The 17,679-nt window shown below is 34.6% G+C and overlaps 1 protein-coding gene across 1 annotated transcript in view; it reads left to right on the top strand.

Annotated features, from left to right (window-relative positions):
• The window catches only part of LOC108739381 (sestrin homolog), a gene marked incomplete at its 3' end in the record, with an annotated part of 175,954 nt that overhangs the window by 67,326 nt on the left and 90,949 nt on the right, over nt 1–17,679 (top strand). Inside the window, 1 exon segment of the mRNA XM_025978517.1 lies at nt 822–887. Coding sequence (XP_025834302.1) covers nt 822–887 — 66 coding nt within the window.

Genomic DNA, 17,679 nt, shown 5'->3' with positions numbered 1-17,679 from the left:
CTGTCAACACACCTTCTCCATACACATCAGTCAATTTCTTTCTGGCTTGAACAGCATTTTTACCCTTTCTGTAGTAAAACAGTAAGATATGTCGAAAATGCTGCTTATCGCTCTCCATATTTAAAAGGGCACCAACCAAAAATTACTGTCGGGAAAAAACGAAATGGCTTTCCGAATAACCCGATAGAAACAACAGTCGCCAAAGTTGCAATCTGGGCGAGTTAAGGGAGTCCATCCTCTGCAGTATCTACAGTCGTTTTTTGTTGTACTATATAATTATAAAAGATTAGAATAAGTACTAGACTATAATCTTCAGTATAATAGATATGAAAAATGCAACGTACTTCAATAACTAGCGTGGAAAACGAAATCAACCGTTCACAAGTTACATTAGAACGTGTCCCCTTTGCCATTTCGAACAAAATTATCTAAAATGTTGGAAATATACTGAAAAATCCATCCTATGCGTCTCTTATACTCGTAAGCTCCAAATTTTCATTTAATCGTAAGGAGTGTAGTGCTATTTAGTAAAAATAATACATTAATTTAAATTCTTATTACGATTAAAAATACTGTAATCGGTTGTTTTAGAGTCTTGACATTTCCACTGTACAAATTATTTAAAATATAGCCTTAATGTAGTTACACAACATTACTAATAATGAAATAGTAAGGGTTTTCCAAGCCAATTACAGTAAATTAAATCATTTAGTTAATTAGTAATTTCCATTACGGTGAATAATTAAGTATGTGCGTAATTTTCGTTTCAACTTTTTAGTAGACATATATTAAATAAGTAATTTTTATAAAATATGTTTCAGCGGAGAGGTTTACCTGTCCCCTATCCACTAATCCATGGACCAAGTGCATATATCAACGCAGATGAGGTGAGTCATTTTGTTATCGTTTTCTTAAGATTTACTATAATACTAGGGTCAATTGAAAAGTCCCCGGCCTGACACATAGATGGCGGCACCAGAACTAAATCCATATGATTTTCAGTTAGTCCTAACCTTCAAAAGACGCGTCTATAAATTTGACGGCTGTCGGATCATTAGTTTGTGAATTATAGCATTTTTAGTGAAGCAACTTTTGTTATTGTGAAAAAAATGGATAAAAAGGAATTTCGCGTGTTGATAAAATATTGCTTTTTGAAGGGAAAAAATACAGTTGAAGCAAAAACTTGGCTTGATAACGAATTTCCGGACACTGCCCCAGGAAAATCAACCATCAAGGATTGGTATGCTAAGTTTAGACGTGGTGAAATGAGCACCGAAGACGGTGAACGCAGTGGACGCCCAAAAGAGGCTGTTACGGACGAAAACATTAAAAAAATCCACAAAATGATTTTGAATGACCGTAAATTGAAATTGAATGAAATAGCAGACACTCTACAGATATCAACGGAACGTATACATCACATCATTCACGAATATTTGGGTATGAGAAAGCTCTGTGCAAAGTGGGTGCCGCGCGAGCTCACTTTTGACCAAAAACAACGACGAGTTGATGATTCAGAGCAGTGTTTGAAGATGATCACGCGTAATAAACCCGAGTTTTTGCGTCGATATGTGACAATGGATGAAACATGGCTCCATCATTTCACTCCGAAGTCCAATCGACAGTCATCGGAGTGGACTGCACACGATGAACCCGCTCCAAAGCGTGCAAAAACGCAACAGTCGGCTGGCAAGGTTATGGCGTCTGTATTTTGGGATGCGCGTGGAATAATTTTCATTGACTACCTTGAAAAAGGAAGGACCATCAACAGCGACTATTACATAGCGTTATTGGACCGTTTGAAGGACGAAATCGCCGAGAAACGACCGCATTTGCAGAAAAAGAAAGTCCTGCTTCACCAAGACAATGCACCGTCTCACAAGTCAGTGAAAACGATGGCAAAAATTCATGAATTGGGCTTCGAATTGCTTCCGCATCCACCGTATTCTCCAGATCTGGCCCCCAGCGACTACTTCCTGTTCTCAGATCTCAAAAGAATGCTCGTTGGGAAAAAATTTTCGTCGAATGAAGAGGTGATCGCCGAAACTGAGGCCTATTTTGAAGCAAAGGACAAATCGTACTACAAAAATGGTATCGAAAAGTTGGAGGATCGCTATAATCAGTGTATCACCCTTGAAGGGAGTTATGTTGAATAAAAAAAATCGAATTTTGCAAAAAAAATGTGTTACTATTTTAGGCCGGGGACTTTTCAATTGACCTGTTATTTTATTGTTTTTTACGAAGTTTTATTTAACGTTAGGTTTCTAGTATATACGGTATGCTAATGAGAATACAGCTTTTCACGAAATAACGAACTATGCATACCTATACTTATCATGTGGCGCGTGTTCACTGATTGTATATGTCCTGCAAACTTCAAGAAAAAAAAATAATAAGCTTAAGGTATTAACGTTAAGCCACAATTACAGAGTTTTAGCTTCCCAAGAGCTTAATTGGTTTGTCCGTGAAATACAATAACAGTTACCTACTTGCTTTTAATATGTATCGTCAGCATGCCGTTATTCACAATAGGAAACATTTTAGTCGCATTTTCATTGAAATTAAACAATTGCATAATAAAACTATCGGAGCTGACCAGGGGCAAAAAAAAGTTTTATTAAATCAAAATCAACACCGATGTTTCGCCTCTAATGTAAGGCTTTTTCTGGCTGCAGTAAATAGTGACGGTGGTAAGAATGATACGAAATGTGCTTAATTTGTATGAACTTGTAGTACGCTTACAAACCGTCATGATGTGTGGTACATTAGTACCTCAAATAAATTAGTACCATCAGAACATATATGGTTAAATAAACAATAAATATTATAAATAAAATTAAAGCGTGTAAATTTAACACAATAAATAATTAAATAGTTAAGATAATTCTAAAAACCACACGTGGTATACTAGGACAAAACAGGACATAACACAATATCTATAAAAAACGTTAATTAAAAAAAAAACTTTTTTCTAAAAGTATGTAAATAGTATATATGCATTATCGAATTAATTTAGTTGGGTCATTGTCAAATTTTGCGCAGGTAAACGAGTCCCTCAACATTATTTATTTTTTTGTTATTAATAATGTCAAAATCCTTAACGAATTATATATTAAATACAAAATACATCGCTATAGCGAACATCCATTATTGGAATAAAGACTCAAGTTTCGATATTTTTCAATTTTTTTCAATTAACAAAATGGTCATTAGTGGTAACAGAAAGGTTTTCCTTACAAATTGTACCTGTCCCATGTAGCATTCCGTTACAATAAACATCATATAAATGCATTTTCTACTATAGTAACCCTCTTAATATAAATTATAATCGTAAACAGAGTATTATAAATATTCAATAAAATATGTTTTAAAATCAGTCAGTATTAAAATTTAGTTTTTAAATAATTTTCTAAACTTTGTCCCACGTACTATCTGGAACCGGCTGGTTCACTATGTTACTAACTAATTCACGACTCAAAATGAAGATGGCGCTGTTTTGGACACTGTTTTATTTTGGGCGAAATGTCTGCATTCGTCGTGGGAGTTCGTTAGGTTGGGGGGAGGGGTATGTCGCTCGACAGTCGACCGCAAGGTGTTGAACGTGCTGCGTGTTTAAATTGCCCGTCCACCTTGTTACCTACCTATTCACATAAGTAAATGAATATTTTTTCATTAGTTTACGTTCAGTTTATTGTCTGAGGGGTAAATGTGTTAAATGTGAACGAAATATTTTACTTTACGCTTTATTTTTTGACTTGTGTATAATGGAATGTAAAATTTACCACTCTGTTACTACGCAACTCTGTTACTAATTTATGATATTATACAGTATTATGTTCCAGTTAGCTGTTAATATATAGATATTTGGAGGACTTAAGTAGAATTTAAGGTATTTTAATATTCAATAAGTAACAGAGTTGTTTAAGAGTTTAGATTAATGATTGTTAAACTTAACAAAAGACTGTTATGATTCTAATTATATGTAAAAGATATAAGACTGTTTAATATGAATACCAAAATATTTGCTACTGACTTGTTTAATTTCATAATAAAAGGTAAAACTAATTGGTAACAAAGTTGTATTTTTTTTACACCCTGATCCATTAAATGTGGAATAAATCTTAAATTATTGGTTGAACATCGCGACCAGCTATAATAGATGATAATGCAGTTGTTTTAACGGACACGGACATAGAAAAAAGTAAAATCTAAACATATATTTTTTTCAAAAAAAATATGATATTAAGTTAAATTTACCTGCGCAAAATTTGACAATGACCCAGTTCAGATAGAGAAATGCTGGTTTTGCTTTAATAAATCCTTTTTGCCCCTGGTCAGCCACGATTATTTTATACAACGAAGAGGTAAAAATAGAGCATATTAAACAATTTTATACAAATAAAACAAAGCAAACGATAGCGGTCATTTATATAGAAGGGTTACATGGATCTGTTATTTTTTCCTCGTTCCAAAACCAGACGGAACAAATTGGTTTTTTCTTAATTTAAAAAACCTCAACAAATTTTTAAAGGCCCCACATGTTAAAATAGAAGTTTACAGAACATCCTTAATATTAACATAAAAATTGTTTTTTTCTAAAACTTGATTTAAAAGATGCTTATTTTTTAGTTCCTGTTCATCAGCAACACAGAAAATATTTTCTTTTCACTTTAACAACCACTATAACGAATTTAACTGTTTACTTTTTGGCCTGTCAATCACTCCATATGTTTTTACAAAAGTACTAAAACCAGTTTTGAAAATTTTAAGATCGTCTGGCATAATCTGTGGCATATTTAGACGACATCCTGATTATCATTAATAGCAAAAAATAGAGCGAAAGACAACTTTGTTTCATTTCATTGTAAATCTCCTCTCAGCTTTAGGTTTCCTTATTAATTACCAGAAAAGCCAATTATCGCCTGGAAATAAGTGTAAATATCTAGGGTTCATTTTCGATTCATCAAAAATGCTACTTTCTCTTCCTTTGGACAAGATTCAGGCCATTGTTTCGGACATGAATTCCTTGCAACAAAAACGTGAATGCAAAATTGTAACTCTGGCTAGTCTTAATGAACTAGTTGCGGTATATCCCGCCATAAACTACGGTCGGGTGTATCTAAAACACTTTTGGCTTTAGATAGATCTGCTCAAAATTATTCCTGCAGGCTGAGGCTTTCGAAACCTCCTTTCCCTTATTTGTCGTGGTGGTGCGTGACATTAACACTCAATCACAGAACAAATATCAGTTCTCCTCCCTTTTTCCTGACAGTATACGCTGACGCTTCAAAATCTGATTAGGGAGAGTCGTGCAATAAACAAACAACTGGAGCTTTCTGGAAGTTAATAGAAAAAAGCGTCATATAAACTGCATAGAATTAATGGCAGGTTTCAGTGCTTTACAATGTTTTTCAGAATGTAGAATTCTTCTTCGAATCGATAATACCACCACAATTGCTTGCATTAATTGCATGGGGAGCGTAAAACACCCCAAACATAACAAAAACACCAGATTAATTTGGCAGTAATGCTATAAAAACAAAATTTAGAATCAATTTCTAACTTTTTCGAGACCGAATATTCAGTAGCAAATTACGCTTTAAGATCATATGCTCAAAATTTGGCAATCCCTTTGTCGAATTATTCACTAACATGTTAAATTCAAATATATTTCGTAGAAGCCGGATTCAATTTCATTTGCAATAGATGCCTTTACTCTTTTATTGGCAGGAGAGTTTTTCTATGCGTTTCCACCTGTCTGCCTACTATCAAAATGTTTACGAAAAATAATTCTTGTCGTTCCCAGCTGGCCCACCCAGACATAATATTCATTATTTTGCAAACTTCTTGTCTCAAAACCCATACGCTCCAGACATAATAAAAATCTGCTTTTATCCCCTTTTAGAAACAGACACCCCCTGTGGAAAACACTTTCCCCGTAGAAGGATTACACGCCATCAAATCCTCAGTAACTACGGCCACATTAAAACAATATAACGCATACTTGAAAAAATGGTGGTTGTTTTGCAAAGATCCAGATTGTAATGTCAATTTTTCACTTTGCTTGTAAATTTTCTCAACGGAAAATTTGGAAAGGGAGTTAGCTTCCTTTTCAACTTTAAATTCCCAATATTCGGCCCTAGCATTTGCCTTCTTAATAAATACAGAACACAAGATTTTTGTCAAATGGTTTTTAAAAGGTATCTTCAATCAACGACCATCTCTAGCAAAATGCCAGTCCATCTGGACCCCTCTCCTCTTTTGCAGTTTTTGTCTAGTCTCGGTCCGTCCTTGTAACCTTATTATTGGCCCTATGCATGGGCCACCGTATACAGACTCTTGCTTCCATTCACATTGGCAACATACAAACCCGTGTAGACCGGTTAAAAATCAGAATTCCTAATCACATTAAAACATCCAGTGCCCTTTCTTTTAAGCCTCTGTTAGTTCTCCCCTTCAGGGAAAATCCTTCTTTGTGTGTAGAGTCAACTCTACAAACAAACCTTTACTGTATCAATCGTTTTCGACCAGAATTTATCCTAACAACCAAAAAAACCAATTCATTCCACATCAACTCAGCGCATTAGTCACTGGATAAAGCGAGGTATCGAGGCTGGTGGCATCGACATTTCTCGTTTCTCCAGTTACAGCACTGGACATGCCGTCATTTCCCCTATATATACAACTCATCCGAAAAACTGTTGGCTGGACTAAAAATTCCTTCATGTTTTCAAAATTCTATAATAGGCCCCTCTTTTCTGACAGCTCCTCATTTGCCTTAAGTATCTTATGAAACCATACGAATAAGGATTCTCCTTGAGTCCATTTATAAAAAAAAATTCTTTTGTTTACTAACGTACTGATTTCTCTCAGTTGTTACATGATCCTTCATATTTGTNTCTTATGAAACCATACGAATAAGGATTCTCCTTGAGTCCATTTATATAAAAAAAAATTTTCTTTTGTTTGCTTACATACTGGTTTCTTTCACTTGTTACATGACCCTTCATACTTGTACTGTTTTGTCTAAATAATAAAGTTTTACTTTTACCTAGCTCGTTCTGTTTAAACATCTACAAGTAGATTAATCGCCTTACCTAGAAGGAACGTTGATCCAAATTATATGAGTATCGCCGTTCGAAGAATTACTCTCCCGCTCGTGTATTCACCCCCAAACCCTTATTATCAAACGATCCAGGTGCAAAAGTCCAAAATTGAAGTGATATCAGCTCATCGAACTCCCGGCGGATTGGGCAGAACTATTGACTCAGGGTAGATAAAAAAATTCTTTAAATGCATATTGGTATTGCATGATATCATTAGATACTTTGGAACATTTTTGATATGTGAACTCCTGGTTTCTCATAAGAATGACTATTTTGAATCACCTGGTATATACCCCAGTAACATTATCTAGAGTGAGCGACCAAAAAATAGAGTAATACAAATTATTTAATATATAACTCGCGTTTTCGCGAAACCACCTCCAATACGGTGCAAGTGACATGAAGTGCACATCAGTTTTCATTTTGGTCGTCTAGAGATATACTAATTAGTTTGGTACGACACAATAACAGTAATCATATGTGTGTAATGTACAGCCTTTATTTACAATGTACAGTAATATTAAGGGAAAATTTATATACAAAAGAATGTAGCGTTATAGAGAAAAATATCTTTAATATGAATACCAAAATATTTGCTACTGACTTGTTTAATTTCATAATAAAAGGTAAAACTAATTGGTAACAAAGTTGTATTTTTTTTTATACCCTGATCCATTAAATGTGGAATAAATCTTAAATTATTGGTTGAACATCGCGACCAGCTATAATAGATGATAATGCAGTTGTTTTAACGGACACGGACATAGAAAAAAGTAAAATCTAAACATATATTTTTTTCAAAAAAAATATGATATTAAGTTAAATTTACCTGCGCAAAATTTGACAATGACCCATATATTTAACATCTTATCCCATTTAACATTGTCAAAAGCTTTTTCTAAATCCTNTTTATTACACCAAATTTACAATGGTTTGAATGTAATCTCTGAGATATTACAAAAAATTAAAATTGGACTAAGTTTATTGAAATTAAAAACAGTCGATTCATATATATTACCCTTTTACGAATTATCTAAATTAATAAAGCAAAGCGAGATGTTATATTCAAACAAGAGAATTGCCCAATTTCAGAATTTAAATTCGTATTACCAAATTTTAACCGGTGATTATTTTATGCATGGTGATACAGTTATCATGAATGTTAAAATGCCAATAATCGATGAATACTCCTTCAAATTGTTTTACCTCTGTTATATCCCTATAAACGAACGCACAATTTATCCATTACCCCGTAATATTATGCTCTACAATTCTACTGGATACGAGTGCAAAGAAGTCATCACGATGGAAGAAGCCCGTTTCTGCAATAACTACAGGGAGGTGAACGATAATTGCACCTCAAATTATCTGCCTGTGACGCGATTGTATGGTATACCTACAAAAAGAGGAAGGTAAATGGAGGACCTGCAGAACGTGTCAATTTTAACCAGTTCTTCCAGGGGAGGGAGTTATGGACCCATGAGGACAACATTATCAGCAATATGTGACGTGGTGGTGGTAATAGTGGGTGTAGTATTTAACAGCTAACACAAGATAAGGTGACCAGTGTTGTACTAGACAATTTTGGCAACAATTATAAAATCGAATCGCGCGGTTATTAAATTGTACCTAAATTATATTGTATAAGTCTCAATAAAATAAATTTGTTTTTAAAAATTCGTTTCCCTGAACGAAGAATAAAACTTATACGTATATACGCAATAAACGCCAGACCATAAATAGTTGTTTAGCGTCTAAAGTACGCCCATGACAACATCTATGAATTGCGCCCGATTCCTAATAATGAGTATTCGATCGAATAAAAGCTAACGTAAGTTGGCTTTTGGCAAGCTAGTACTGCTATACCACTTTGTATACACAGGGTGTAACAGAAATACGCGCCGAGCTTTGGAGGGCGTAAACTAGAAGAAACTCAGAATAATTTACAATCCCAAGCCGGTCCTGTTCGTGAATTGACAACATAGATGTTTAATTCTGAATAGCAGTGAGATAAAAACTCTTCAGCTGCATGGGTGGAGAAGTAAACATTGCCAATTATTGAACGTGTAAGATAAACAAATAAACATAAACAATTTAGTACTACCCATAATGAAGGGACTAAATAAAATTAAATGAGTGCATTACAGGCAACGCTTTGTAAATGTAACAACACAAAAGAAAGAAAAATTTATACACTGAAGTATTGCCAAGGTGCGTTAAGTTTTTGCGGGTGACTGTAAGGAAACTTACCGAAAAAGCCAATTAAGTCTCAAAAAATTTCGCACCACTCATTTACCAAAAATAGATCTTGAAATAGAGAAGGATGTACGAATTTACTATTCAAAAAATATTATAAATAACACCCTATGGAATAAAATTAGACGAGACAGTACATTTCTTTCGGAAATCACCGACACAAATCCACTTATGACTGAACGTCAGTTTCAAGCAAGGTTTGCACTCGCTGCAAACAATAAGGATGTAGCAACTGTTCCTACGCTTGTAGACTTCGGCAGATTGTCTTTATCACATTATTGTAACAACTGTTCTATAGTGATTAACCTACACTAATAATTGATGTTGTATTGCCGAATTAATTTATTGAACTGCACAAAGTTTAAACGTATAATAGGTAAGCGGCTACTAGAGGTTGACTGTTAACATAAACACCCTAAATCACACTTAATCTAATTTAACAAAGCATTACATGAGCAAAAAAATACAAAACGAATACTAAACTGATGCTGGTAATCACCAGCTGATTGTGTGCAGCGTTGCGAGTCATATTTCCTTACTAGGGCTGTTGACACCGTAATTTGACGACTTTTTTGTAGGGGCCACTTTTTAGAATTACGCAAATGTAACTTGATATAAAACTCTTGGTTTTTAACTATTTATTTATAAAAGAAAATACCACAAATGGCGCGGTAAACGCCATCTGTAGTACGATGCTACATTTTAGGATTACGAATGCTCCAACAAGGTCTATTTAAATATATGGATATCTACTTGTTGAAACGAATCCCGGCGTAGCTAACCTCAACGTGATAGGCACGTTACCATAATTGAATAAAATAATTCGAAGTGGTCTGTATTCTGTCGAAACTGCCAGACGCGGATCGCGATTTCGATTTTTTTGGATCTCATCAGCGCGGCGCAGGCAGCCCGACAGAACACAGACCAACTTTTACCTGCTGTCTTAAGACTGCGTTTTAGAAAATACCACAAATAGCGCGGTAAACGCCATCTGTAGCACGATGCTACATTTTAGAATTACGAATGCTCCAACAAGGTCCATTTAAATACATGATATCTACTTGCTGAAACGAATCCCGGCGTAGCTAACCTCAACGTGCCTGGCACCCAAAATGTAGCATCGTACTACAGATGGCGTTTTCCGCGCCATTTGTGGTATTTTCTAAAACGCGCTGTTAAGTTTCGACAGAATACAGACCACTTCGAATTATTTTATTCGATTATGGTAACGTGCCTATCACGTTGAGGTTAGCTACGCCGGGATTCGTTTCAGCAAGTAGATATCCATATATTTAAAAGGACCTTGTTGGAGTATACGTAATCCTAAAATGTAGCATCGTACTACAGATGGCGTTTACCGCGCCATTTGTGGATTTTCTAAAACGCGCTGTTAAGGCAGCAGGTAAAAGTTGGTCCGAGTTCTGTCGGAGTTGTCACTGATGAGATCCAAAAATCGAAATGGCGATCCGCGTGTGGCAGTTTCCACAGTATACAGACCACTTCGAGTTATTTTATTCGTTTATTTATAAGATTTAACTAACGATTAACAAACACTTTAACAAAACAAATTGACAACAAAAAACTTAACTTATTTAGAGTGGACTGTATAAAATTGAAGATGAATGAAAGTAGTAGAAAAACAGAAAAGTAGAGGAAATAGTTTCGGGGTGGAATTAAATTCAAATTTGAAAAGGTTTATTGGTTGAAGAAAAGTAGAAGATCGTTGATTTGTTATGAAAGGGAGACAGAGATACAGAGGGGTAGAAAGATAGTGGCAGTACAAGAAGGGCATTAACAGGTATTTGTGGTGCCAACACGCGTGCAACGCGTCTTCGGAAATTTTACGTTTGCCTCGATTTCTGAGAAACATAACTCAAGGGAAAAACCATTTGAACTTTATTGGGGTAAAAACGTGTTCGAATAGAAGAAACTGAGTATTATAATAAAACTGGACACAATGGTCAATAAAATCTGTTGAACTTCGATGGTCGGCAAACTACAACTTCCCAAATTTACTGTTGTAAAATATATACACTTGAAAATACTATAATAATAATAATAAAATAACCATTCCACCAGAACTACAAAGATAAATGCCGGAAAATATACAAATAATAAAATGAATATTGCGACTCAACAAGGGCCGGAATTGAATTTTTTTAGTTTTCATGTCTTATAGTGCTCTATCGCCTCCTGAAAGCTCGGCACTTATTTCTGTTACACCCTGTAGATTCCAAAGGTACTTCGTTTACATACAATATAAACATTACAGAACATAATAATTCTTTTAGAAAGGAGTAGGTACAATTCTTGGATTTACCACTATATATTTTGTCAACAGTAAAAGAAGTTCTTGAAGTTAGATTTAGTATGTCAAATGATCGAAATCTCCGTATTTTTTTTCTGGGTCCTTTTCCTCTTTTCATATTCGGTAATGGAAATGTACGCTCTTACGAAGGTATATCCGTGTTATTCGAATTCCCTCGACGATTACGCTACAAACTCGTTCGTGCAGGAAATCGAACGTACGGAACGCTTTTTTTTGTGTTTCGCTCTATTCCAGTAGCGCATGATATGCTGATTGCGAAGAACCTCTTTTTCCGAACCTTCGCTGTTCAATGGCCCGATATTCGAATAGCTTTCAAAGCCAACAAGAGCCGATAACAGTAATGAACGTCGTCTTGTAAATAAATATGCTGGACGAATAACGTACAGGACGAATAACCTTCTGTAAAGATAAACTGATTCGTGCTGTACCAGTCAAAGGGATTCGTTTTTATCCCGAAAACTGGATTCAATCTTGACTTACAAATAGAAATCACATCATCCAAAAAACATATCTATGTAAAGAACGAGAGCGAATTTAAATCAGTCGTCAAAGCATAAACCCCGCATCGATTTTAAATGTACTTTAACTACTTCGAAAACATACAGGGTGCGGAGCTTTGTAAGATGTAAACTACAACATAAAAAACACATTGAGTTTAGTAGCGTAGTTAAGACAGATTTTTTTTAAGAAGCCGGTCCTGTGCGTGAATTAGCAACGTAGGTGTGCACGAAGAAAGAACTAACTACTAATATTCTGCAGCTACATCGATGAAGAATGTCAACAGTCGTGGTTATCAAACTTCTAAGACAAACAAATAATTTATTACTTAACAATGTTTAGATGTCTTGATAGAAATGAATTAAGTGCATTTGTTTGTCGCTAATAGCATACAGAACTGTGTAAATTTCACCTCAACATATGTTTAAAACACAAAGGAAAGAAAAAAACGTAGGTTACGTAAACGTTAGTAGGTAAATGATATTGTCTAGATAATTGTAATTTTATTGAGTCAAATTTCCACACCACTATCAAGGCGCGTTATTATTGTTGTGGTTCACCAATAGCTGATCATCAGAAAAACAAATATTTACTAGTTTACTTAAAAGTGAGCTTACCACTTATTGACCAAGTAGTTATTGGTTCGTGGAAATGTCCCTACACACATGAATGTATACTTCATTTACTTTCTCTAGCGATGTGCCCCTTCCAATGTCTTGGATGCGCGCTGGCAAAATTGTAGGTAGGGAGAAAATAGCTCATTATACTCTGGACTCTTGTTCATTAAACATACTTTTTCATACAGTATCTGCCAAAAATTTTGTTCAATCATGAATAGTAGTGCGAGTCGAAAACAAGCGTTAAAGCCTTTAATATGTCTTCAAATATAAATAAACATCTCGTTGATATTTTCAGTAGTAACTGGTACCAATAACAACACATTTGAGCAATACAATTGTAGTGGATAAAATGGTCAATTTTTCCGTGCAGTACTGTACGGATTATACGCTCCTCACCGGTTAAGAGTTTAGACGAGAGTTGTCTCCTTCCTTTTCTGGCCTAGTGCTGTTCTTTTCTACTTTGCGCCGGTCAAACTGAAGGTCACATCGCTACAGAATGTAAACGAAGTATACTACAAAAGTTAGAATCCCGTGATAGAAGACAGGCTTCGAGACGTTTACCAAAATAATTTCATGAGTCGCCCAAAAACGTCCGGCACTGTATCATTTGCAGTTGCAACGATACATCCTCAAATAATAGTAACTATTTTAATATTTCATCCCGCGTGAAGCAACATTTATCTGTTAACAACAACCTATGGAAAAAATTCGGCTCTACAACACTTTTTTTTTAACGCTTTTGACTCGCGGCTGAAAATCAGTTTCAAGGAAGGCTTGCATTTTTTGCAAGTTATAAGGATGCAGCAACTATTCCTTTAAAATTTACCGTACTGTCACATGAGAGAAGCCAACATTCCCAGCTATATCGCGTGTATCATTTTAAGGGTAGTCTTCTATTAAATCAAAGATTTCATCCTCTACAGCGACGATTCAAATCCGTAAATATGTATCATATTACATCATTGTTACATTTGTTCTACGGTAACAAACTAATCTATTTCAAACAGTGATGTGTTGTAGAATTAGTTTATTTAATTGTACATTAGCAAAAAATACAAATACAGCACTGATGCTGCTAATTACCAGTAGTTTGAAAGCAGGGCCTAGGTTGAATTTACCTCTACTTTCAACTACGTTATTCTCGAAAACGATGGACTTTTGGACATACAAAACATTTATTTAATTTTCTTATTATATAGTGCCTTATCAAGCTTTTTCTACTTATTTCTGTTACACTCTGTATTTTCCTCGTAATTTGCTTTCCACTGTTATCAAGAACTTATATTTGTTCTCTGTTCTCCTATTCTTTCTAATACCTCTTCGTTTTTAACCTTCTCTATCCACGGAATCCTCATCGTTCGCCGCCATTTCGAACGCTTCTAACCTTTTCTTTTCCGCTGCGCCCACCGTCCAGAAAATGTAATATTTGTTTGACAAAACTGTTTAACTCTGTAATAAAAACAAAATTGATGAACAGTTTAATGATTTTTATGGTAGTGTTGGGACAAAACTTGCCGAACTCTTTGTAAGCCACAAGTGTAATGTAAATTATTAATAATAACAATAAAAATTATGCTACTAAAATCGAAGTAAAAGAGTCATTGATCCATTAAAATGTAAAATTGGAAGAATAGATGGACTGCATGGAGTCGTACTTAATTATGTAAGTTCACCTATATGAATATTACACAATAAAATAATTGATACTGGTGACTCTGCTACTGGTAAAATTCCTCAACTTACAAGTTTAGAGTGAATATTAAGTTAGTGGAAGTGTAACACATGTTCATAAGAATTACCCTAAGCATGAAGAAAGTTATAACAGACCTATTTCCCTCATCGAGCTAAAATAATTGAACAATTGACTATTGACAGATTGTATAATTCTTTTTATATGAATAAAATATATGATAACATATCAAATCAAACCAACTGTTGCAGTGTTTCTTAACCAGACAAAAGCTTTTGATACTACTGCAAAAACTGGAAAAATGTGGGATTAGGAGTACTGCTGAAATGTTGTTAGAGAACTACTCAAAAGGGCGCATATAGACTGTCAAAATTGATGATCACCTGAGTATAATAAAGAGAATTAGCGTGGGAGTTCCATAAGGAACTATACTGGGCCCTCTACTATTTCTTGAATACATAAACGACCTCTTCCGCTTGCTCCAATCGGGGAAGTTGGCATCTTATGTTAACGATAGTCTTGTTAATTAAGAGTGAAACATGGGATATTAGATATAGACAAAACTACTGATAATTAGTTTTATAGAATGAATGGGTTACTGTAAATATGTCAACCGTTAATGCTAAAAAAACTTTTCCATGCTGCTTTCAAAAATTATAATGATATTGAAGTAATAATTGTAAAAGTAGAAAACACTAAATATTTAAGGCTCATAAAATAGACCTAACTATGAAATGGAACACACATATTTACAGATACAAAAACATCTCAATTAAAGTATGTATTATGTATATTTATTTGCAAAGAAGTATGAATATAAAATCTTTAATGTGTTTATATTCCGATTTATTTCCAATTACTGTATAGGGTTTGCGTACGAATACACTTTATCTCCATTACTAAGGCCCAGCGAAAGAAAACTAATTAAGGCTACAAAATGCCTTAATTAAAGTAATCCATAAAAGACATAAAAATGACAAATATGTAATACTTAGATTAAATACACTATATAAAGTTAGTGTTGTAAGTATGTACTAGATCTCATGAAAGAGCTAGAAATAAATAATAAAATACATGGCAGAAATAAGATTTTGATCTACCTAAAGCATATTTAGATGTAGGAAAAAAAGTGTTGAATATAATTCAATTCACAATTTCAATATGCTCACTATAGCCATTTTAAAGTTCTAAAAGACGATTTGGGTAGTAGATTTACGTTAAAGAAAATACATATTAGAAAACTAATTTAGTGGTCACAGGTTCCCGAATGAATCATGACATGCAACTGGTTTCACTTTACTGTACTTAGCAAGTTATGTACTTATTTTTATGTATTTTTCTGTATTTATGATTTGAAAACAGTCCCAATAATCGATGCTTAGGGCTTTCTATGTACTTTTTTATAGCTCTACTCATTGGGCAGGTACAATAAATTCACTGAAACAAACCAATTATAATGGTTAAGAAAATGCCGTAATCATACAAGTCAGAGAAAAAGGTAAAAGACTATTAGAAGTACAGTAAAAGTTCCTTATTTACGGTTTCCTTATTCGCGTTTTCATTATTCGCGGGTGAAAAAATTGCAACGCAGTTCCTATATTCGCGGCTACAAATTCCATTATTCGCGGATGCAATCGGTAAACAGAAAAGGATTCGGTGTCATTTATTAAGGGGATTGGCCGCATTAGACCGTTCGTCCCTAGTGTGAAAACATGGGTTTCTGTTCTAAACATTGTGATTTACCGCTGCCAAATAAATATGTAAGTTTTTATATAGTAACAGACAAAAGTTCACACTAACTCGGTATGTTTTTGGTTTTCAATAATATGGTCATTAAAAGCTTTTACAAGTGCTTAAAGTTGATGCTTCTTGTACGATACGTATTTTCAATGGAAATTAAAAAATTAAAAAATAGCCTTCGACAAGCTTTAGAACAAAGCTTTATCTATCTTACTACAAAATTTCAAACCTCTGTTCCAAATACTAAACTCATGATATCTAGAACCGATAAGCATGTTTTTACTCTACGGCGCGTGTTCTATTGAATCCCCTTAATGTATGTACAGTTGGTACGTGCCGCAGCGACTTTTATAAAAGATGTAACCGAGTAGACTAATTTCAAAATTCAAAACAAGAAAAAATCACTAAACTTTTAAACTCTTGCCTAAAGCTGATTATAACGTTTAATTTTAATTGCGAATTTATCAATACATTGATTTTATTTTGATACTTTTGGTTTCATTTCAGAACATTAGAACGTATCCCCTATGATTCCATACTAATTACCATTCCATATCCACGGTTTCTGTATTCGCGGCATATTTATGAAACGTATACCCCGCGAATAAAGAGCTTTTGCTGTACGACACCACTCAGTTTTCACGCGAAACCATTGCTTCGCGAATACCAAAAAAAGTCTGCCTTAATAACAATCATCAATGGTCTGAATGATCCATTAACTTCAGCCATCCGATTAGAAAAACCTAACTGTATTACTGAACTAATAAATTTAATCTATGATTGTGAAAACAGAGCATTTTCCCACCCCCTAACCCTAACAATTCTTATCAGCAACAGTCGCTAGCAACTACCTCGATTCCTCGTAAACCCCCAATAAAACTTGTAATAAAAAAAATGTTCATTTTGCAACAAGCCAGGCCATAGTGTAGAACGCTGCTACGCTAAGCACCAAGTCAAAGTAGAACCTACAATGGTAATCAAAACATACTCTAAAAAACACGTATGTATTAAACCCATCATTATCATTATAAGGTCGTCAGACTGGTTGGACACATCTCCACTCTTTCCTATCCTGAGCTAATCTTCGCAATTTCCTAAAACTAGAACAACCCACATCCTTAACTATTTGTGAACAGTAACCTAATCTAGGCCTACTTCTACCCATTCAAATTCCCGTTTCTGCCTCTAATATGCTCTGACTAGACCTTCATGCCTAAGAAGGTGTCCTACCAACCTATCTCGCCTATTTTTTATTGACATCCATAGAGTCCTCTGTTCTCCTATTCTTTCCAATACCTCTTCATTTCTAACCGTCTCTATCCACGGTATCCTCATCATTCGCCTGTAACACCACATTTCGAACGCTTCTAACCTTTTCTTTTCCGCCGCTCCCACTGTCCATGTTTCGCACCCGTACAACGCCGTGCTCCAAACATACAC

This window comes from Agrilus planipennis, unplaced genomic scaffold, assembly GCF_000699045.2.
Source record: "Agrilus planipennis isolate EAB-ADULT unplaced genomic scaffold, Apla_2.0 scaffold219, whole genome shotgun sequence".
Taxonomy (NCBI): domain Eukaryota; kingdom Metazoa; phylum Arthropoda; class Insecta; order Coleoptera; family Buprestidae; genus Agrilus; species Agrilus planipennis.
The sequence above is the reverse complement of the archived record's forward strand: the minus strand, read 5'-3'. Positions and strand labels throughout refer to the sequence as shown.